Here is an 18,533-nt window from a genome sequence, read left to right as displayed (position 1 = left end):
AAAAAAAAATAAAAATGAGTAAAATTTTCTGGAGTTTGAGATGCAGTATACAGTGATAGAGTGTTGTAGCTGTGTTGGGAAATTTGAGTATTAGTTTTGACCCAGCTGCTAGCTTACCATGGGCTTGAATAAGTTACTTCATGTCTTTGGGTCTTTGTAAATGTGGATATAGCTGTCCATCATAGCTCAAAAAATTTCTTTTATATACAGATAGATGGCTGTATGAGAAAGTAATTTGAAAAATATAAAATGCTATGTTATTTCCCTGGATAGGAATATTTTGCTTTGAGTACACCCAGTCTGTGACATATGGAAAGGTTCTTTTTAAGAAGTTCAGAACAGTATGTATTTTGTCAGAGTTGCTTCCACAGTTGGCCAAGATGTGTCTCTCATCCCCATCAGGTTTGCAGGGACTGAGGACAAGTTAGCAGTAGCTAGGGAAATGAGTTCCATCCGGGGCTAGTGGGTTCCAAAGGGGGCATTGGAGAATAATGGCTAAGAGCTTCAACCCTGAGTCACTCACTCTCCATATAATTAGATTGAATTTTATGAGATTACTTTTTTTGTTGGTTAAAAAGATGCCTGAATAGTAGCAGTTTCATTTTATAAGGTTCAACCTAATAATTTAAGCTTTAATTTTCTTACGTAGTGAAATGGTGATATTATATCAATTTACAAGATGAGATTTAATGAAGTACTTTCTGTCTGTAAAGCTTTTAGCAAATGTTTGTCTCATAGGAGGAGCTCAATAAATATATTATCTTTAATCAAGTCAGCTTGTTGGGGGTTTGAGGAGAACTGAGAACTCCCAAAATGGGGCAGAACCAGAGAACTAAAATCACAGGTGGGACTTTTCACGAGTTCCATCTTAACAGTGTGTCTGCTCAGGTTTGTTGCAACCCACACCTAAGAACCCTGCAGGGGCCAGGTAAACGGCCTGGCTGCATCCCACAGCACACATGCCCCAGATACTCTCTTCCTTAACCTCATAGGTATTCTGGGTAGTGGGACAAGGGGAAGGGACCCATAGCCAACTTGGGTGTTCTTGAGGACCAGCTAAAGCACATAACACAGAAAAGGTTTATTCCATCCCTACAGGTGTTTTCCTTTAATTTTTGAGTAGGCAATGATTCCTCTGGTCCGGTCTCCCTACTCCTGCCCCTCAAGCAAGACCAATATTATTCATTGGGGCATTTTAAAATAGCACTTGATAATGTCTGCCATAGAAATATGTTCATAAGTAGGGGAAAAAGGAAGTTACAAAACTATGATTCATGATCTCATTTTGATAAAATATGGAAATCACATATTGTGTATGGGAAGTAGTAATCTGAAGAGAAGTACACTAAATGGTAACAATAATTATTCCTGAATTTTGGGAACTTTTGTACATCTTAGACTGTTTACCATCAGCTGGAACTGGAATCCACACTGCCCTCTCTAAAACTGCACTACCTCTTATCTTTTTTTTAGTGTTACTTTAGAACTATTTTAATTTAGATGATTAATTGCAAACTGATTTGCTTTGTTATTGTTTCTCATGTTTGTATGGATAGATTGACAGATTTATTACATTCAGGGATATATACTTTTTTTGCTGTAACTTGAAAAAGGTAAAAATTTGTAAATTAAAGTTGGGATATCTTTTTTCCTAATAAATATGGCATGGCAAGATTTATTCTATTTATTTGGTAGTCTTTATGCCTTTATTTTTAGTATTATGGGAGTTAAAGGCAGGTGATTTGGAATTTGATATCCTTCAGATTTAAAAAGCTGGAAGCATGTTTTATAGGTTGTTTGTGTTAAAGGATGGTAATATTTTTGCTGTTATCTCTCAGAAGTGCAGGTTACATTGTAATGTACTCAAGAGAAAACTAGATTAGTGGAGAAGCCTGGAGATGGGTTTTTGAATTGGTTTGTCAACTAACAAATAGTTAAGTGACTTTTTGTGATAATTTTCTTTCCTCTAAAGTGTTAAGTTTTGGACTCGATGATCTCTGGTGTTCTTCTGGACCAAAAATTGACAGCATTTTAAAAGTTACAGCTAGAAAGGGGTAGATTTGTGGGTTACTATTTTTTTCTTTTAGCAAAGATCCCAGATTAAGGGAGTAAAATATTTAAAACTATTAAAAAACAACACACAGAGACATACAGGAAAAAGACAAGTAGAACTATAGAAAAGGGCTCGTAGATGGCAGAGATCCAGAAGGCAGTTTATGTAATACTTCAGTTTTCATGGAACAACATCCCCATCTTGTGGCTTTTTTTTTTCTTCACAGATATTAGTGGTTGGATGAAATAAAGCCAGAGTGCTCTAGTCCTGATTTACAGCACAGTGTGTTTTGGTTATTGTTTGTCTTATACTTTAAAAGCAGAGTAGTCTTAGCTGCTATAACTTTTTGAATGTTAGTATTGTCAGTAATTGATCTATCAATCTTAGAACTATTTCCCCAAAAAGCTATATAAAGAAAGGGTGAAAAAGTTTAGCAGTAACTAGGTTTATCACTTTTATGGCACTTATGTAAAAAAAAAAAAAACATTAATTTTACATTGTTCACTTTGTAGTTTTGGTGGCCATAAAGGTCACTTGATTGAATTGTTTATAAATAGGAGGCAGCAAAATTCAATGCAAATTTAGAATAATTCTTGGGGAATGACTTCATAAGGATAAGGGTAATCAAGCTCATTTACGATTACTTTAAAAAACAATTCAGTAGTAATATATTGTAGAAGTCATGCATGACTCTACAGTTATAGGAAAATAGCAATATTAGGTGAATAGAAACTTAGAGCTTAGGATACAATTTCTGGGGTCCTCCCTTCAGGGTTGTACAAAGAGCTTTTCTTCTCACATAGCTTAGATGGAGGTTAATAGAACTTTTATGTAATTCTGTCTAAAAACAAATAACTAAAATTACCATCATAGTCAACATTTATTGAGTTTAAGATGGATTACCTTGTCTAATTTCACAGTGATTCCGTGAGGTAGGAACTACTGTTACCTCACTTTTACAGGTGAGAAAACAGGGCTGGGGGGTCACATATCAGTGGTTCGCAGAACTGAACTTGGGCAGTCTGATTCTTAGATCTATGCCAGAATATGCTGCGTGTGTGGTTTGTTTTTTTTTTTCCTCCCCTAAGAAAGGCAGACTGCTACATGCAGCACCTCATTTGGATGTGTCTGGAGTCTTGGAAACTTGACTACCCTACGTTCTCCTACAAATGGATCTAGAGAGCTTGTTTGGAGTTTCTAGCAGGGGAGCACGGCTACTCGTATACCCTTGACCGAAGAATGGTCCTCCTTTATCGAGGAAGGTCGTCGTCTTCGACTGAGCGCGCAGCTTCAGGAGGGACGCACATGGAGCGGTGAGGGAGGAAGGGGACACCAGCCTAGCCAGTCAGATCAGCTGAATCAACCCTGGCGATCAGTGGGGTGACAGATGTCGCAGCCACATCGCCCTCACATACTGCCTGTGTAGTTTGTACTGCTGTGCAACTTGATGGTTAAAAGTGGCTTTGGTCTAGAAACTGAGAATTTGCCTCTTACAGCTGTGTGACTTTGGGTAGGTCACCTAACTTTTTCATATCCTAGTTCCTTTAACTGTAAAATGGGTGCTTTTAGGATTAAATGGAATAATTTGCTTAAAGTAGCACATAATGTATGCTGAGCAAGTGGTTATTAGTAATCATAGTAGTTGTAATAAATGACTACTCTTGTTTCTTGTAATTTATGACCGCTCCATATTTCTGTGGCCCAAAATTTTCAAGCATTTTTTTTAATAAAGCACAGTACATAAAATGGCTAGTGTTCTTTATAAGTTACAATATTTATTGCGTTTTTATTGTATGTCCAGAAGGATTACTATGAATTAGTACCAAGAGAGAAGTTACACAAAATGAGTTTTAGAAGAGATGTCTCTAAAAAAAAAAAATGCAAGAGATGTCAGTTCTTTCTGTTTCATGATTGTGTGTGTGCATGCATGAGAGAGAGAGAGTGCACAAGCATATGTGTGCAAGCTCCAGAGCCAGAGAGAGAGGCTTCTAGGGTCATTTACATAATTTTTTTTAAGACTTACGTGGTCAAACTGGGGGATGTTTGAAACTAGGTGCTGCTGAGAACATGGGAGACCACAGGGTCCATCCTTTGGAAAGGCTAGGCCAATAATTTTGGGAAAGGTTGTGGTCAATTAGAAGAATCATGGTTGGATTCTAGGGGTTGGAGGTCACAATGGTGGCAAAGACCAGGTTTATTGAGAATGAAAGAGTGAAAACTGTGAAATGCTAGGAGATTCTAGGCAGAGGGGAAGATGTCTGTGTTAAGCTTTTAGATATAGGGGCGCCTGGGTGGCTCAGTCATTAAGTGTCTGCCTTCGGCTCAGGTCATGATCCCAGAGTTCTGGGATCGAGTCCTGCATCCAGCTCCCTGCTCTGCGGGAAGACTGCTTCTCCCTCCCCCACTCCTCCTGCTTGTGTTCCCTCGCTCGCTGTGTCTCTCTCTCTCTCAAATAAATAAATAAAATCTTAAAAAAAAAGAAAAGATTTTAGATATAAAGTAGGGGTAATGAGGTCTAAAGAAGGACAGGTATGAGAAGGGCTAATGGATCAACAGTTGTGCTAGGTTGGGCCCAGAGTTGAAGGGCGGGTCTTAGGAAACTGTTACATCCATGAGGAGAGTTGTTCTTAAATGGAGGAACTCTCCAAGTGATGATTAAGTGCTGTTCTGACATGGAAGAGGTAAGACCCTACTGGTTTGGGGGGAGAAAAGGAAAGGAGACTGACTGGGGACTGGATGGGGCTGCTTCAGCATTCTAGAAAAAAATAATACCCTCTAGGGCTTTTTTTTAAAGATGGAACATAATTCTATTCTTTAAAAAGCATTAGAGAGTGTTTGTTAATAAATTTGAGCTTTTATGAACTTTCTGGTCTTTGCCCATTTATTTGATGCATTGTTCTAGGCTTGGAACAGAAATCTCAATTATGGAAAATACTCATTTTATAATGATTTCTTTATGATTGATTTATGTCAGGATAACACTGATTAATTAGGAATTTATATACATGTTCTATATTGCAGTAAATATTTGGTACAGTGTTTAGTGTTTGCATTTTGAGCAGTTTTTAGATTGAGCATTTTCTGAGCAGAATGCTTAAAGGGAATTTTGCCTTTTTGGGGAAATAATTTATAGAAGTTAATTTGGAAAAAGCTGAATTTGAATATATGCAGCTCTTGTAATTACGGGCTTTTTACATTTACATGACATTCTTTTGTATAGGAGTTAAAGTTCCTCGTAATTTTCGCTTGTTGGAAGAACTTGAAGAAGGACAAAAAGGAGTAGGCGATGGTACGGTTAGCTGGGGCCTTGAAGATGATGAAGATATGACACTTACAAGGTGGACAGGCATGATTATTGGGCCACCAAGGGTCAGTGCTATAAATTACATATTTTTTATTATTTATTGTCATTTTAGAATAAGCATTTTTATAGTATTGATATTAAAATAATTATCACTTCTAACTGAAACAATTCCTCCCTTTTAATTCATTTTGTATACTTTTATTGATGCTTCCTGTGTGTAAGGTATAATGCTTGATTTTATGGAGGACTGGGGGGAAAAGATCGATATGGTCATTGCTGTCAAGGTGTTAGCAGTTTAGTAGAGGAAAAAATAAGTACAAATGACAGACTTTAAATATGGCAGAGAAAGTTCACTACGGGACTTTAGAATATGTTTCTTCTAGCTGGAATAATTGAGGAAGGCTGAACAGTGGAGGAAGTTGCCTTTGGAATGAGCCTTAAAGGACTGACTGGTAGGATTTCAGAAGGTGGTGATGGGGATGGAGAACATTCCAGATAGAGAGGAGAAAAGGTGAGGAAATGGAGGGGTATTTGGGAAGAGCAAACAGTATATTTTGACATAACATGTTACTAATCTGCTATGTGTGTAACCAAGGGTTTCTAAATTGGTTTTGAGTGCACACTGCTATTTGCCCTTTTGACATTTGACTTGCCTTGTAAATGCTATAGGCCTCAATTTCTTCATTAATAAAGTATATAGAAAAGTCTGTGATTTTTGCATATTTTCTAGCATTGTTGGCAACAGATCCAGTTGTGTTTTATTCTTAGGTCTTTCTCAAGTTTATGAAGTTTTATTTGTACTCAGAATCTTTTCCAGACTGGGAAGTATTTTTCTACATTGCATTCCTTACTCAAAGGTCCCATTTACTGCACTCTTGGCAGTGAGTCTTTGAAATATATATTGCGTAATGTTTTTGACTTAATGGAAAGAACACGAATTCGAAGGTTTTTTTTTTTTTTAGTCTTCAGTTTTGTATACTATTGGCTGCCTTATGATGAGAGCATTTCAACTGTTTTGCTCTTGGATATAGTTTAGATTTCCTCTTGATTATCACAAAAGAAAAATGGATCCAAGTAATCAGCAATGTTAACTTTAGAGAGTGAATTAATGTATGTTTTATATTTTCTGGTATTCCTTTGCAAGATTTGAGCACACTACTAACCTAACAAACTCCCACTTCTTCCACTGCTTTGATTTTTCTATAAGATAGTTGAGGAAGGATATGTAATATTGATGTATTTTATAACTTGGTATTTGTAATGAAAATCTTGATTTTCACTGCCTATGAACGTTATTACCATGTTTGGTTAAAAAAAGTGATTTATGAACACTCTTAATGAATAGTTTGAAGATTTGACAGTCTGAACTTGGTAGAATATAAATTTGAAATTATTTAGATTTCGTTTTTCTCCAGGCACTACCTCCAATGGACTTCAAATGTTAGGAATGTTTTGAAGCTTGTGTATGAGTTCCTTAGTGGTTCTGTGGGCTGTCCCATAGCATAGTTCCCAAATATGGAAGAGCAGCTCCCACTGATCTCACCGTTGGGGTCACCAGCAGGGCTCCCCAGATTAGCTGCCTTTCCTGGTGTCACTGAACTGCAGGAAGCTTCTGTGTCCAGGCTATGCCCAGTGCATAGTGAAGGCTGCTCTAGCTTGGGGACGAGTGGATCTGGCTTGCTTGAAAAGGGCATGTAGACACAGTGCCGCCAGTGGCCATGCTGGGCTTCTGTTCATTGGGCCTTCCCCCTTTCTGGGGGTGGGGGTCTTGGAGCTTCTTCTCACTTCCTTTGGGTGCCAGGAAGAGGCAAGAGGGGAGCACCTTAAAAAGGCACAGCATCTTTCCAGCCAGCCAGTGATTTCTCCCTTGCATCACCCGCTTTCTCTCCACTTAGCTTTCCTCACTGAGGCATGTGGGACCCAGTGGGGTGAATGCCTTGTGCACTCATTCAGTTGCCTTTTGAATTTTTTTTTTTTTTAAGATTTTATTTATTTATTTGACAGAGAGAGACACAGCGAGAGAGGGAACACAAGCAGGGGGAGTGGGAGAGGGAGAAGCAGGCTTCCCGCTGAGCAGGGAGCCCGATGCGGGGCTCGATCCCAGGACCCTGGGATCATGACCTGAGCCACCCAGGCGCCCTCAGTTGCCTTTTAATAAAACCTGCAGGGGTTGCTGTCTCACCTTAGTTGTTTTCTCTTTAGAAGGTACCATGTTTAAAGCAGTTTGTCCTCAGCTTTAGGTATCTACATCTAACCCGGATAATGGGAAAATTTTTACCTTACCATACTGTTACTTGGTTAATGGTTTTTAAATTGTTTTATGCATTATTAAGATCCCTGTTTCTTTATGTTACTCCAGTATTTGTTGGATTTATATGATTAGCAATTTTGTTTTTCATATATGTTTGTGTTTTAAATTTTCTGAAGCAATACTTTTTAGCATTAGAGGTTTAGTAACTTTTCCAAGTTTCCTTATGTGTAAATGAAGATACTCTATCCATCTTTATATATATATATATATATGGAGGGGCGCCTGGGTGGCTTAGTCGGTTAAGCGTCTGACTCCTGATTTCAGCTCAGGGTCGTGGGATTGAGCCCTGTGTCGGGCTCAGCACGAAGATTTCTTGAGATTCTCTCTCCTTTTACCTATCCCCTTGCTCACGCATGTACAAGTGCTCTCTTTCTCTCTTAAATAAAATCTTAAAGAAATATGGAGAATTAAATGACTTAATTAGACAATAGGAAGGTGCCTGACTAGTATATATTTAGTAAATATTAGTGCCTTTTTTTACTTTATTTTACTATTTTATTAGATAACAGAAAGATGTGGCTGTTTTTTAAAATTTAGAGGTTATAGGGACACCTGGGTGGCTCAGTCGGTTAAGCGTCTGCCTTCGGCTCAGGTCATGATCCCGGAATCCTGGAATCGAGCCCCGCATGGGCTCCCTACTTGGCGGGAAGCCTGCTTCTCCCTCTCCCACTCCCCCCGCTTGTGTTCCCTCTCTCGCTGTCTCTCTCTCTGTCAAATAAGTAAAATAAATTAAAAAATAAATAAATAAAATTTAGAGGTTATAAAATTAGTCCAAGGTGTCCAAAGTTTAGATGATGTTTACTCTAAGCATTGAATTAGATCAAAAGGCTAGCTTAGAGTTTTTTAACTTATGTATAATGAAATGTACAAATCTTACCATGAGTTTCCACAAATATACCTTGTTGCCTATACTCTAGATACAGAACATTTCAGTCACCTGTGCCTCTTCCCACCTCCACCCCAGGCACTACTTCCTGCACCTTGGAGCAGTTTTGCAGGTTGTAGAACTTGGTATAAGTGGAATCATGCAGTGTTTGTATTTACTGGTCTGCTGCTTTTGACTCCGCACAGTATCTTACAGATTCAGCTGTGTTCCATATGGTAGGAGTGTCTTTCTTTTTATTACTCTGTAGTATTTTACTGTATGGATATATACCACAATGTGTTCATGGTATTTGGATTTTATCTACTTTGTGGTTATTAGAAATAAAGCTGCTCTGAGCATTCTTTAAAAAGTCTTTTGTGAACATGTTTGTTTCCATTTTTGGGGGGATAAAATGCCTAGGATTGGAATTGCTACATCATAGGGTAGGTGGACACTTATTTCTCTCTATAAGAAAATGCCAAATTGTTTCCAAAATGGTTATACCATTCTCTATTCCCGGCAAAGTGTGAGAGTTCTGGTTGTTTCTACATACAGTGAGTATTTCCAGCATTGTAGAATTTCTTGGGGGCTATTATTTTTTTTAATGCAAGTTTTATAGAGAGGCTAATGTGTATCCAGATTGGAGAACCACAGACTGGATTATTTCCTTGAGATCTCCCTGATTTTAGTCCTGTCTATACATATCCAAAGTGCTGGGCGTGTTGTTTAATTGATTTATGCCGTTAAACTGGGATGACTTTTATGCAGGTGTTTCTTTTTAAAGTGTCAAAATATTTAATAATCATATGTACAAGATTGTTGCATACACTTTAAATTACAGTAGTTTAATATCCCAGATCTGACCTCCACTTGGGAATAGCTCTTAAGGGAAAGGAAGCTGTGGATCAGTTTGGGTAAGTGAAATCTGTAGATGGTTAGCTAATTTGTTTTTCCAGGTTTATGCAGTAACCAACAGGTATTAAATTTGTCACTTTCATTTATTTTTTCTTTGCTATTATTAATTCTACATTAATAAGTTAGCCAAGTGAGCAAGAGCCATAGGGTAAAGAGTTAATTATAGCATGAAAATAAGCCTAAATAATTTGGAAGTATTTTAGTTTGGGAGCTTTAAAATAGTTGTTTTATAATGTGGTGATGTTCAACTTCTTAATTAAGAAACTATTTTAAAATGATATGGAGACATAAAGCTTGCTGTTGTAGCTCTGAAAATGGAATTTAATGAATCACAAGGTTAATGAAGTAATATAAATATAATAGGCATGAAATAATTGTTTTATTGCCGTAAGGTGGTATAATATGCTGGTTTCCCTTTAGCTAGAAGTTTTTGATTGCTGTATAACCGTGTAATTCATTGTCCAGCCAGACCCTTTTGAGAGTGAAGAAGTGTTGTTAATAATTAATACTGGGACAGTAGGAATAGATAGAATTGTTCTGGACAAATGGGAACCTTTACATATGTTTGATACAAGTCAAGTAGTCCCTCCCCCACAATATAAACTTTTTAATAAAATCTGAATTTGTTTTGTTTGTTTTTTACTTTTAATTTTGTTATAGGTATTGTTTGTACCACAAAAAGCAAGTTCTGATTGTCTCGATATTACTTTGTAGAATTATTTTAATATTATAAAATCTTGACTTTTAAGTATGCTTGCTCCATTTTTTTCTGACCATATAAGTCAAATAAATTGGAATGTAGAAAAGCAAATTCTTGATCATAAAGTAATATCAAATATGTTCATATTGTACTTTTGCTCTTTATTAGCACTTGAATGTAATTATTATTATTATTATTACTATTATTATTTTTTGCCTTTCAGACAAATTATGAAAACAGAATATATAGCCTGAAAGTAGAATGTGGACCTAAATACCCAGAAGCTCCTCCATCAGTTAGATTTGTAACCAAAATTAATATGAATGGAATTAATAATTCCAGTGGAATGGTAAGTTAAAATAGTCATTTTATTCTTATATAATGAATAATATGTAGTCAGGAGAAACAGAATTTAAAAAGGACCTTTGTTGAGCTGGAAGTATAAAAGAAGTTAGTCTTAATGTTGTTTTTCTCTTATAAATCAACCTATCCTTAAAAAACCTTTATGTACCAGCCTAGATAGATGTGAAGACAGCAATTTTCTTAGGGTTTTATTAATTGCTTCAGTATTCCTATTTTAGTTGAATCCTTTTTGGTGAAAAGGTGACCATTATTTCCTTTTGAATGTTCTTTTTCTTTTTTTTTTTTTTTTTTAAGATTTTATTTATTTATTTGAGAGAGAGAGAATGAGAGACAGAGAGCATGAGAGGGAGGAGGGTCAGAGGGAGAAGCAGACTCCCTGCCGAGCAGGGAGCCTGATGCGGGACTCGATCCCGGGACTCCAGGATCATGACCTGAGCTGAAGGCAGTTGCTTAACCAACTGAGCCACCCAGGCGCCCTGAATGTTATTTTTCTTTAGGTTAAGGTACATTTGGTGAAATTAAGAGGATGAATATTCTTAAAGAGGAGGCTTTTCTTTGAGGAACAAGTATGTCTGTATTAGAACAAACAGGTTAAGCACTTGTCTGTTGAAAGCAAATAAACCAAAATGACATGTTCTACCAGATTCACATAGGGAAGTTAGTGGAAAGGCTGAATTTCAGTATGAGTAGTTTGTTAAGGTTCATGTTAAGACTTTTTTTTTTTTTAAGATTGTATTTATTAGAGAGAGAGAGCAAGTGAGCATAAGCAGAGGGAAGGGCAAGGGAGAGGGAGAAGCAGACTCCAGGCTGAGCAGGGAGCCCGATGCACAACTCCATCATGACCTGAGCCGAAGGCAGACGCTTAACCGACTGAGCCACCCAGGTGTCCCCTATGTTAAGACTTTTAAATCCAGACTCTTAAGATGCCATGTTGAGGGCACACTGACATGCAAAATACATGTTAGGAGGTGTTACAACAACATAATAATAAAATGAACGTCATCCATCTTAGAAAATAGAGTGTTATCAATATCCTTAACTTCCTGTGTGTTCCTCCTCATCCCATCCCTGTGTTCCTTTTCCTCACCAATGGTAATTAACATCTTAAAGATTTTCTTTTATGCTCTTACTTTTTTTTAAATTTTACCCAGTGTATCACATGTGTCTACCTATCCTTCCTCCTCCTTTTCTTCCTGTTTATCTACCTATTTACCTACCTTAATATATCTATTAAAAACCATGAGTTTATGGGGCACCTGGGTGGCTCAGTCAGTTAAGCATCTGCCTTCGGCTCAGGGCATGATCTCAGGGTTCTGGGATTGAGTTTCACATTGGGCTCCTTGCTCAGCGGGGAGCCTGCTTCTCCCTCTCCCTCTGCCTCCTACCCCCTGCTCGTTCTTGCTCACTCGTTCTCTCTGACAAATAAATGAAAAACAAAAACAAAAAAACACATGAGTTTATGCTAGTACCTTCAGTTCTATTCCAACACGATAGAGCATATTCCATATTTCATCTATTCCACATTTGTAATTCCCTCTGGCTACAAGTCGAGCCTTGGACATAGAGTTATCCCTCTAGCCCCCAACCTCAGTCAAATATGCAAGCACACAGCTAGGCCCCAGAATGGCTGGTGCCTCGCTGCTGGGTGCACTGGATGAAAGCATGACCCTAACAGGAAGAAGGTGAACAGGTCATTGGAAATCTCAGCTCCGGACCTGCTGGGTCACTTCCAAACCTCTCTACCTGGTGCACGCCAACTAAAAGCTGGGTTCTGAGAGTCCTTCTTGTCAGTCTGTCAATCTTTGTAATTTACTGGGAATATTTAGTCCATTTAATATACAATATATTAATACATTTAGGTTTAATAAATTACCTTATTTTGTGGTTTCTGTTTTTCCATGTGTTTCTGTTTCTTGTGTACTTTTGAAATGGTTGTTCTCAACTTTTTGAATTCTGTTTCTGTTCTTTCAGTGGTTATTCTAGAAATAATTATTTCTATGTCAGGTAATATTAAGAGATGTTATAGAAGCAGTATTATAAAACATTTTGAATTTACAGAAAGAATATTGTTTAGGGAATTTCTTTTGTGACATACAGCATTGCCTTTATGAGGAAGATATTTTTGTTAAATTTCTCTACCAGGAGGAGCTGTTCTTCTCAACTGCTGGTTTGTTTTCATATTATAGACTCTCTAAATTAATTAATGGTGGGTTCTGCATTGTTGTGGGAACTAGGAAATTCAGGATTAAATTTCAGGCACACCTCTAACAAGTTTATCTGATCTCATGGGTGTCTTAATCTACTTTTTGAAATTTTGTCTCTCTCTCTGCTTTTCTTCCCTTACCCATCTACCATCAGTCCTGTCAGTCTTTGTTGAAAATGTAACTTGAGTCAGGTCTTACTTTTCTGTTTACATTGCCACTGAATGAATGTTGACCATCATCTCTTGTCTTGCAACACTATCTCTGAATTTGCTTTTTTACCTCCTCCAATCTTTGCAGAGCAAGGAGCCAGAGGATCTTTCTAAAATACAAATTGTGACATGTCACTTCTGTGCTTTAATATCCTTTAACGACTTCAGCCTCATTGTGCATGCTTTTTGCTGTGGCTCATTGGGACTCACAGGGTACACATTGCCCCACACACCTTTCATTTTGCCTTAGGACTGTTGCACTGTCTGTTCTTCAGTCTGGACATCTGTTCCACTCTGGCTAATCCTTACAGATGCTTCATTTCTTATTGTAAACATCACTTTCTCAGAGGAGTCCTTCCTGATTCTCCAGTCTGAATTCTGTTTCTTTTTTTACTCTGATAATCTTTTTCTTTGTAGCAATTACTATAAGTTCATTACCACTTTTCTCTTTTTTTTCATTTTTGGTGTCTTTTTTTTTTTTAAAAGATTATTCATTTGAGAGAGAAGAGAGAGAATGAGCACACAAGCAGGAGGGAGAAGCAGACTCCTTGCTGAGCAGGGAGCCAGATTCGGGGCTTGATCCCAGGAACCCAGGATCATGACCTGAGCTGAAGGCAGACATTTAACTGACTGAGCCATCCAGGCGCCCTCATTTTTGGTGTTTTTAAAAGAAATATTTTTAACATGTAGACAAGTTTTAGAAGATGATATAACCAACATCTTCCATTTCCCTTGTCAAATTTTAGAATGTTGGTCTTGTTTGTAATAGCCCTTATTAGTATTTTTTTTTTTAAAGACTGTATTTTCAATAGTTGTTAGCTCTGTGTACCTTTCCCCAGTTTCCCCTTCCACTTTCCTCAGAGATGTAGTCTCATCTTGAATTTGGTGCTTATCATTTCTGAGCATGATTGTTGTGCTTTTACTATGCATGTGTGTGTGTACTTGTGTATTGTATTGCCTTTGTCAGTGATTTTTGAGCTTAATCCATGTTGAGTCATTTAAATTAGATTGTTCCTTTTTATTGCTTAATCTGTTTTTCACTTTCTGGGCATTTAGGCTGTTTTCAACTTTTTTTTTTTTTTAAAGATTTTATTTATTTATTTGACAGAGACACAGCGAGAGAGGGAACGCAAGCAGGGGGAATGGGAGAGGGAGAAGCAGTCTTCCCGCCCAGCAGGGAGCTCGATGTGGGGCTCGATCCCAGGACCCTGGGATCATGACCTGAGCTAAAGGCAGACGCTTAATGACTGAGCTACCCAGGCACCCCTGTTTTCAATTTTCACTGAAAAGATTGCTACTGTGGACATTCTTATATATGTATTCTTTTATTCTAGGGCAGTGCTTCTAAGACTTGGGTATTGGTTGGTTGGTTTGTTGGTTCCAGTATGTTACAGATCAATACTTTTGTAAAATAAAATAAAAATTACCAAGAAAATGAAATAAAGATAAAATACAAGTTCAGATTTTTTAAATAAAAATTTCTATGTCAAATTATCATAGAACTCTTGACATACTCTCAATTTCTGTGCTTATCTTGTGGTGCACCAGCAAAAAATTAGTTCAAGGCCTGGCATCATTCCATGGAACATACTTTGAGTAGCACTGCTCCAGGGCATACACCTAGAAGTGGAATGTCTGCTGAGGTGTGGGGCTTGCCTTCGACTTGATTGAATATTGCCAGCTTACTCTCTACAGGGCTTTATCCACGTCTGTCCTGCTAGCTGTGTATAACAGTACCCTGTGATCGTACATTCTCACCAACACTTCATATTGTCAATCTGGAATGGGGATTTGAAAACAGGAAAAGGAAATACTGATTTTAATTATTAGAGTGTAGATGAGTGTGTAGAGGGTTAGAGGTAGGGTGAATACACTGGACATCAGTTTTTCTTTTGATTGATATTTAAGAATTTAAAGTATTACTTTCGTAACTAGTAAATAAATAGCCATAATCTCACATTGACCATTGGTGATATGCCAGGATAATTTTATATATTTTGAGGTTATTTAAGTACCTGATGAATTATGGGTGTTGCTTTAGTAATTTTGGTTTATATTTATTTAATGCAGCAAGGCAGATTTATTCCTTGTGGATGGTTAGCACTGTAAAACGTAAATCATAGTTATTTTTGCTGTGAGGTCTCAAGTTTTGGAGTTTATTGTATATTATAGAATGATAAGATGCAGAGTTGTTCTGACATGATATTTATTTTCCCATGCTCTTTTTTTCTCTCCTCTCTCCATCTTTTTTTCCCCCAATTTTTTTGTGTACTCTGTTGGTATTTCACAGGATTTGCAATCACTTATGTTTATTTAACTATCATGTAACTTTACAGCTGGAAGTGTTTGTTTCTGCTTTGGAAAGAACTTGGTATTTTCTCCACTTGTAAACTGTTGTTCACTAATGGAGTATACTTAAAATAGGCTAAGGGGCTTGCTACTCCATAAGTTAAAGCATTAGAGTAAGCACTCATATATCTTAACATTATAATACTCTTCTTACTGTTTCATTTACTTGTAAGAGAATTATTTAAAAATTATCTTTCTCTTCTATTTTAAGCAGTTTATTGTGATATAATTTGCATACCATAGAATTCATTCAAAGTGCATATAATTCAGTATTTTTTTAGTATTCACAGGGTAGTGGACCCATTACCACAATCTAATTTTAGAACTTCTCAGAGGAAACCCCTTGCCCATTAAGGGAGTATTGTCATCCTAGCAATGTTAGGTCTTCTGATCCATGTATAGGGGATGTCTTTTCATTTATTTAGGTCTAAGTTTTGAACAGTATTTTATAGTTTTCCTTATATCAGTCCTACACTTATACCTATGCATTTTATTCTTATCCAGTTGTAAATGGCATTGTTTTCTTAATTTTATTTTCAGATTGTTTATTGCAAGTATATAGACATGGTTTTTATAAATTGATTCTGTATCCTGCAGCTTTATTTATTTATTAGCTCTGCTAGTTTGTTTAATGGATATCTTAGGATTTTCTATATACTAGATCATGTCCTCTGCAAATGGAGATTGATCTATTCATTCTTTTTAGTCTGATTGCCTCTTACTTCATTTTCTTGCTTGATTGCCTGGCTGGAACCTCCAGTACCATGTTGAGTAGCAGTGATATTAAGTATGATGTTAGCTGTAGGTTTTTATAGATACCCTTTTTCAGGCTGAGGAAGTACCCTTCTATTCCTGGTTTGTTAAGTGTTTTTTATCATGAAAAGTTGTTGGATTTTTATCAAATGTCTTTTTGTGTTTGTTGAAATAATTATGGTTTTTGTTCTCTATTAATATGGTTTATTAATTGACTAATTTTTAAAATCCTGAGCCAAACTTGCATTTCTGGGATAAATCCCGCTTGGTTATAATCTTTTTTATGTGTTATTCAAGGTCAGCCACAGGTGGGAGTCACAAAGCCACAGCTTTGTGAGCCTGTGCACAGCCCTGTACATGTGTAGTCTTCTAGATTCCCAGGGATATGTTGGAATTTTTCAAAGCCCCTATGGGCATCTTATTTCCCAGTTTTTCCTCTGAAATATTTTGATCACCTTCCTGTTTGTATTGTCTCCCCAGGCAGCAGAGATATTAAAGCAATTGACGCTGATTATTTTTGACAAATTCCTGGGGTAGGTGTGGATGTGGTTGGGAGGAGTAGTAGGCAGTACTCAATGGGTGAATTTTGAGGTCAGATGAAGAAAAACCCTGTGAGTGGGGTTTTCCAGGGAACTGCCAGACAGGTCAAGTGATGTCTGTTATCTGGGAATAAGGCTTTGAAGGAGCTGCAGTCCCATTCTATCCATCTTCTTCAGTGGAAGGTTATTTTAGTATAGTGCAGAGAAGGCACTGGAAAGAAAAATCCAAAAGCAGAGATCAGGTTCACAGCTTTTTCCTAAATCCCAGTGAAGATAATTGCCCAGATTCTGGGTAGTGGCATTGGAAATGGAGAGGAACCTTCAGACCTTATCTCATCAAGAAGCAATTGTTAAATATGTTTACAGTGTAGTTATTTAACATTTGTTTATTTCTGATGTCCAAAGTTCACTACATGTTTATTGTAAGATATAGAAAAGCACATACACACAAAAGATACATTTTTAGGAAATACCTGTTACAGAAGTAACTATTTTTCCTAAGTATGATATGAACCTGTAGTTTCATAATGTTCTCTTTTGTGAAAATAGAGCCAGGCTATGAATTTTAAAAGCACTTCTTCTCATTAAAGTATGTTTAATAAATTGGTGCCATAGTACTTTAAACTTTGTAGTTAATTTTGCTCTTTTCCCCCCATTTCAGGTGGATGCACGGAGCATACCAGTGTTAGCAAAATGGCAAAATTCATATAGCATTAAAGTTGTACTTCAAGAGCTAAGACGTCTAATGATGTCCAAAGAAAATATGAAGCTTCCACAGCCACCAGAAGGACAAACATACAACAATTAATTTTAGTGGCTCTCAAACTTGTCTTAAATCAACAACCTTCTACTCATGTTAATGTCTTGATTAAATATCACAATGCAGAATACCCACACATTAAGTACAAGAATTCCAGCTGGTAAACATGACCTGGACATTTGTAAGAATATATTTAATATATGTACACCATTATGTTTTCAGGTTACAGGAGGAAAAATGCAGCACAATTTTTTTTCTCTTGTTAAGGCACTGTCATTTAAGCATAAACCTGGAGTACTCAAAATAGAATTCAGGTTTACAAGATGAAAGCATGGAGAGAAGAGTCAGATGCTGTGGAAGCATATGTGTTTCTGAAAAGTAAAAAAAAATCTCAAGAAGGAAAAACAGAAATGGCATGCTTTATCCATCTTGCTTGAGCTTCAGTTGAAATTGTCTAAAGTAGCAGGTACAATGAATATTGTCACAAATTGTGTTAATTTTTGAAGCGGTGTGGGTGCTGACTACTAGTAGTATCAAAAATATGTTCAGGATTGTTTTGATACCTGTATTTATAATAAAAAAATGTTGTGGGGGAGGTCGATGAATTTCTGTTAAAAGCCGTTCCTGTGTGTTACATGTAACAGACATGGTAAATATTTGTTTACAGTCTTTGTTTGACAAACCATGCATTTAAGTGAAATCAACAAAAAGGAAATAGGTGTATGGATATGTGATTTTGAGATTAAAGTTAGTCTTAAAATGTAAATAAAATGTGGAACGTGTCCTCAGAAACTGTGCCATTTCTATTATATTGATGTGGTATATATACAGTACCTTGCTGAGGTAGCAAAAATTGGAATTATTGTAGCTATTCATCTATAAACACCTTTTATTATTATCCTATTTTATATACTTCTTCTGAATTGGAATTTGCAGAGTATTTCAGAGAACAAATTACCTAATTAGTTTAATTTCTTCCTTGGAGAAAGGAATCCCAGGTATTATATTTTGAATTTTAGTTTACCAGACTATTATTTAAAAATGTTTGAATTCTAGCAGTTCTTACGGAATTATAAATTGCAAATTATCTGAATACACATTCCATTTTTTCTTTGGAACCTCTTTTTTCTTTAGTTTTCTGTGACATTTCTTCCCCCAATGCTTCTAATACTTACTAATCGCAATTAATTTTATCCAGTTTCACTTAA

At 36.7% G+C, this 18,533-nt stretch overlaps 1 protein-coding gene across 3 annotated transcripts in view; it reads left to right on the top strand.

Annotated features, from left to right (window-relative positions):
- UBE2V2 (ubiquitin conjugating enzyme E2 V2) overlaps positions 1 to 18,117 on the top strand; it is a 39,360-nt gene extending 21,243 nt beyond the window's left edge. For 2 of the 3 annotated variants that reach the window (XM_045896577.3, XM_064588356.1), the window contains 3 exons: positions 5,274 to 5,422; positions 10,372 to 10,497; positions 17,227 to 18,117. In XM_045896577.3, coding sequence (XP_045752533.1) covers positions 5,274 to 5,422; positions 10,372 to 10,497; positions 17,227 to 17,373 — 422 coding nt within the window. In that variant the 3' untranslated portion in view covers positions 17,374 to 18,117. The remainder of the gene's footprint in view (positions 1 to 5,273; positions 5,423 to 10,371; positions 10,498 to 17,226) is intronic. The other variant, XM_064588355.1, reaches the window with a different exon arrangement.
- Positions 18,118 to 18,533: the final 416 nt, after the last annotated feature.

Source organism: Mirounga angustirostris, unplaced genomic scaffold (genome assembly GCF_029215605.1).
Source record: "Mirounga angustirostris isolate CCGP_5_RB_7025 unplaced genomic scaffold, mMirAng1.0.hap1 SCAF_4, whole genome shotgun sequence".
Lineage (NCBI taxonomy): Eukaryota > Metazoa > Chordata > Mammalia > Carnivora > Phocidae > Mirounga > Mirounga angustirostris.
Note: the sequence above shows the minus strand (reverse complement) of the source record. Positions and strands in the feature narration are given on the sequence as shown.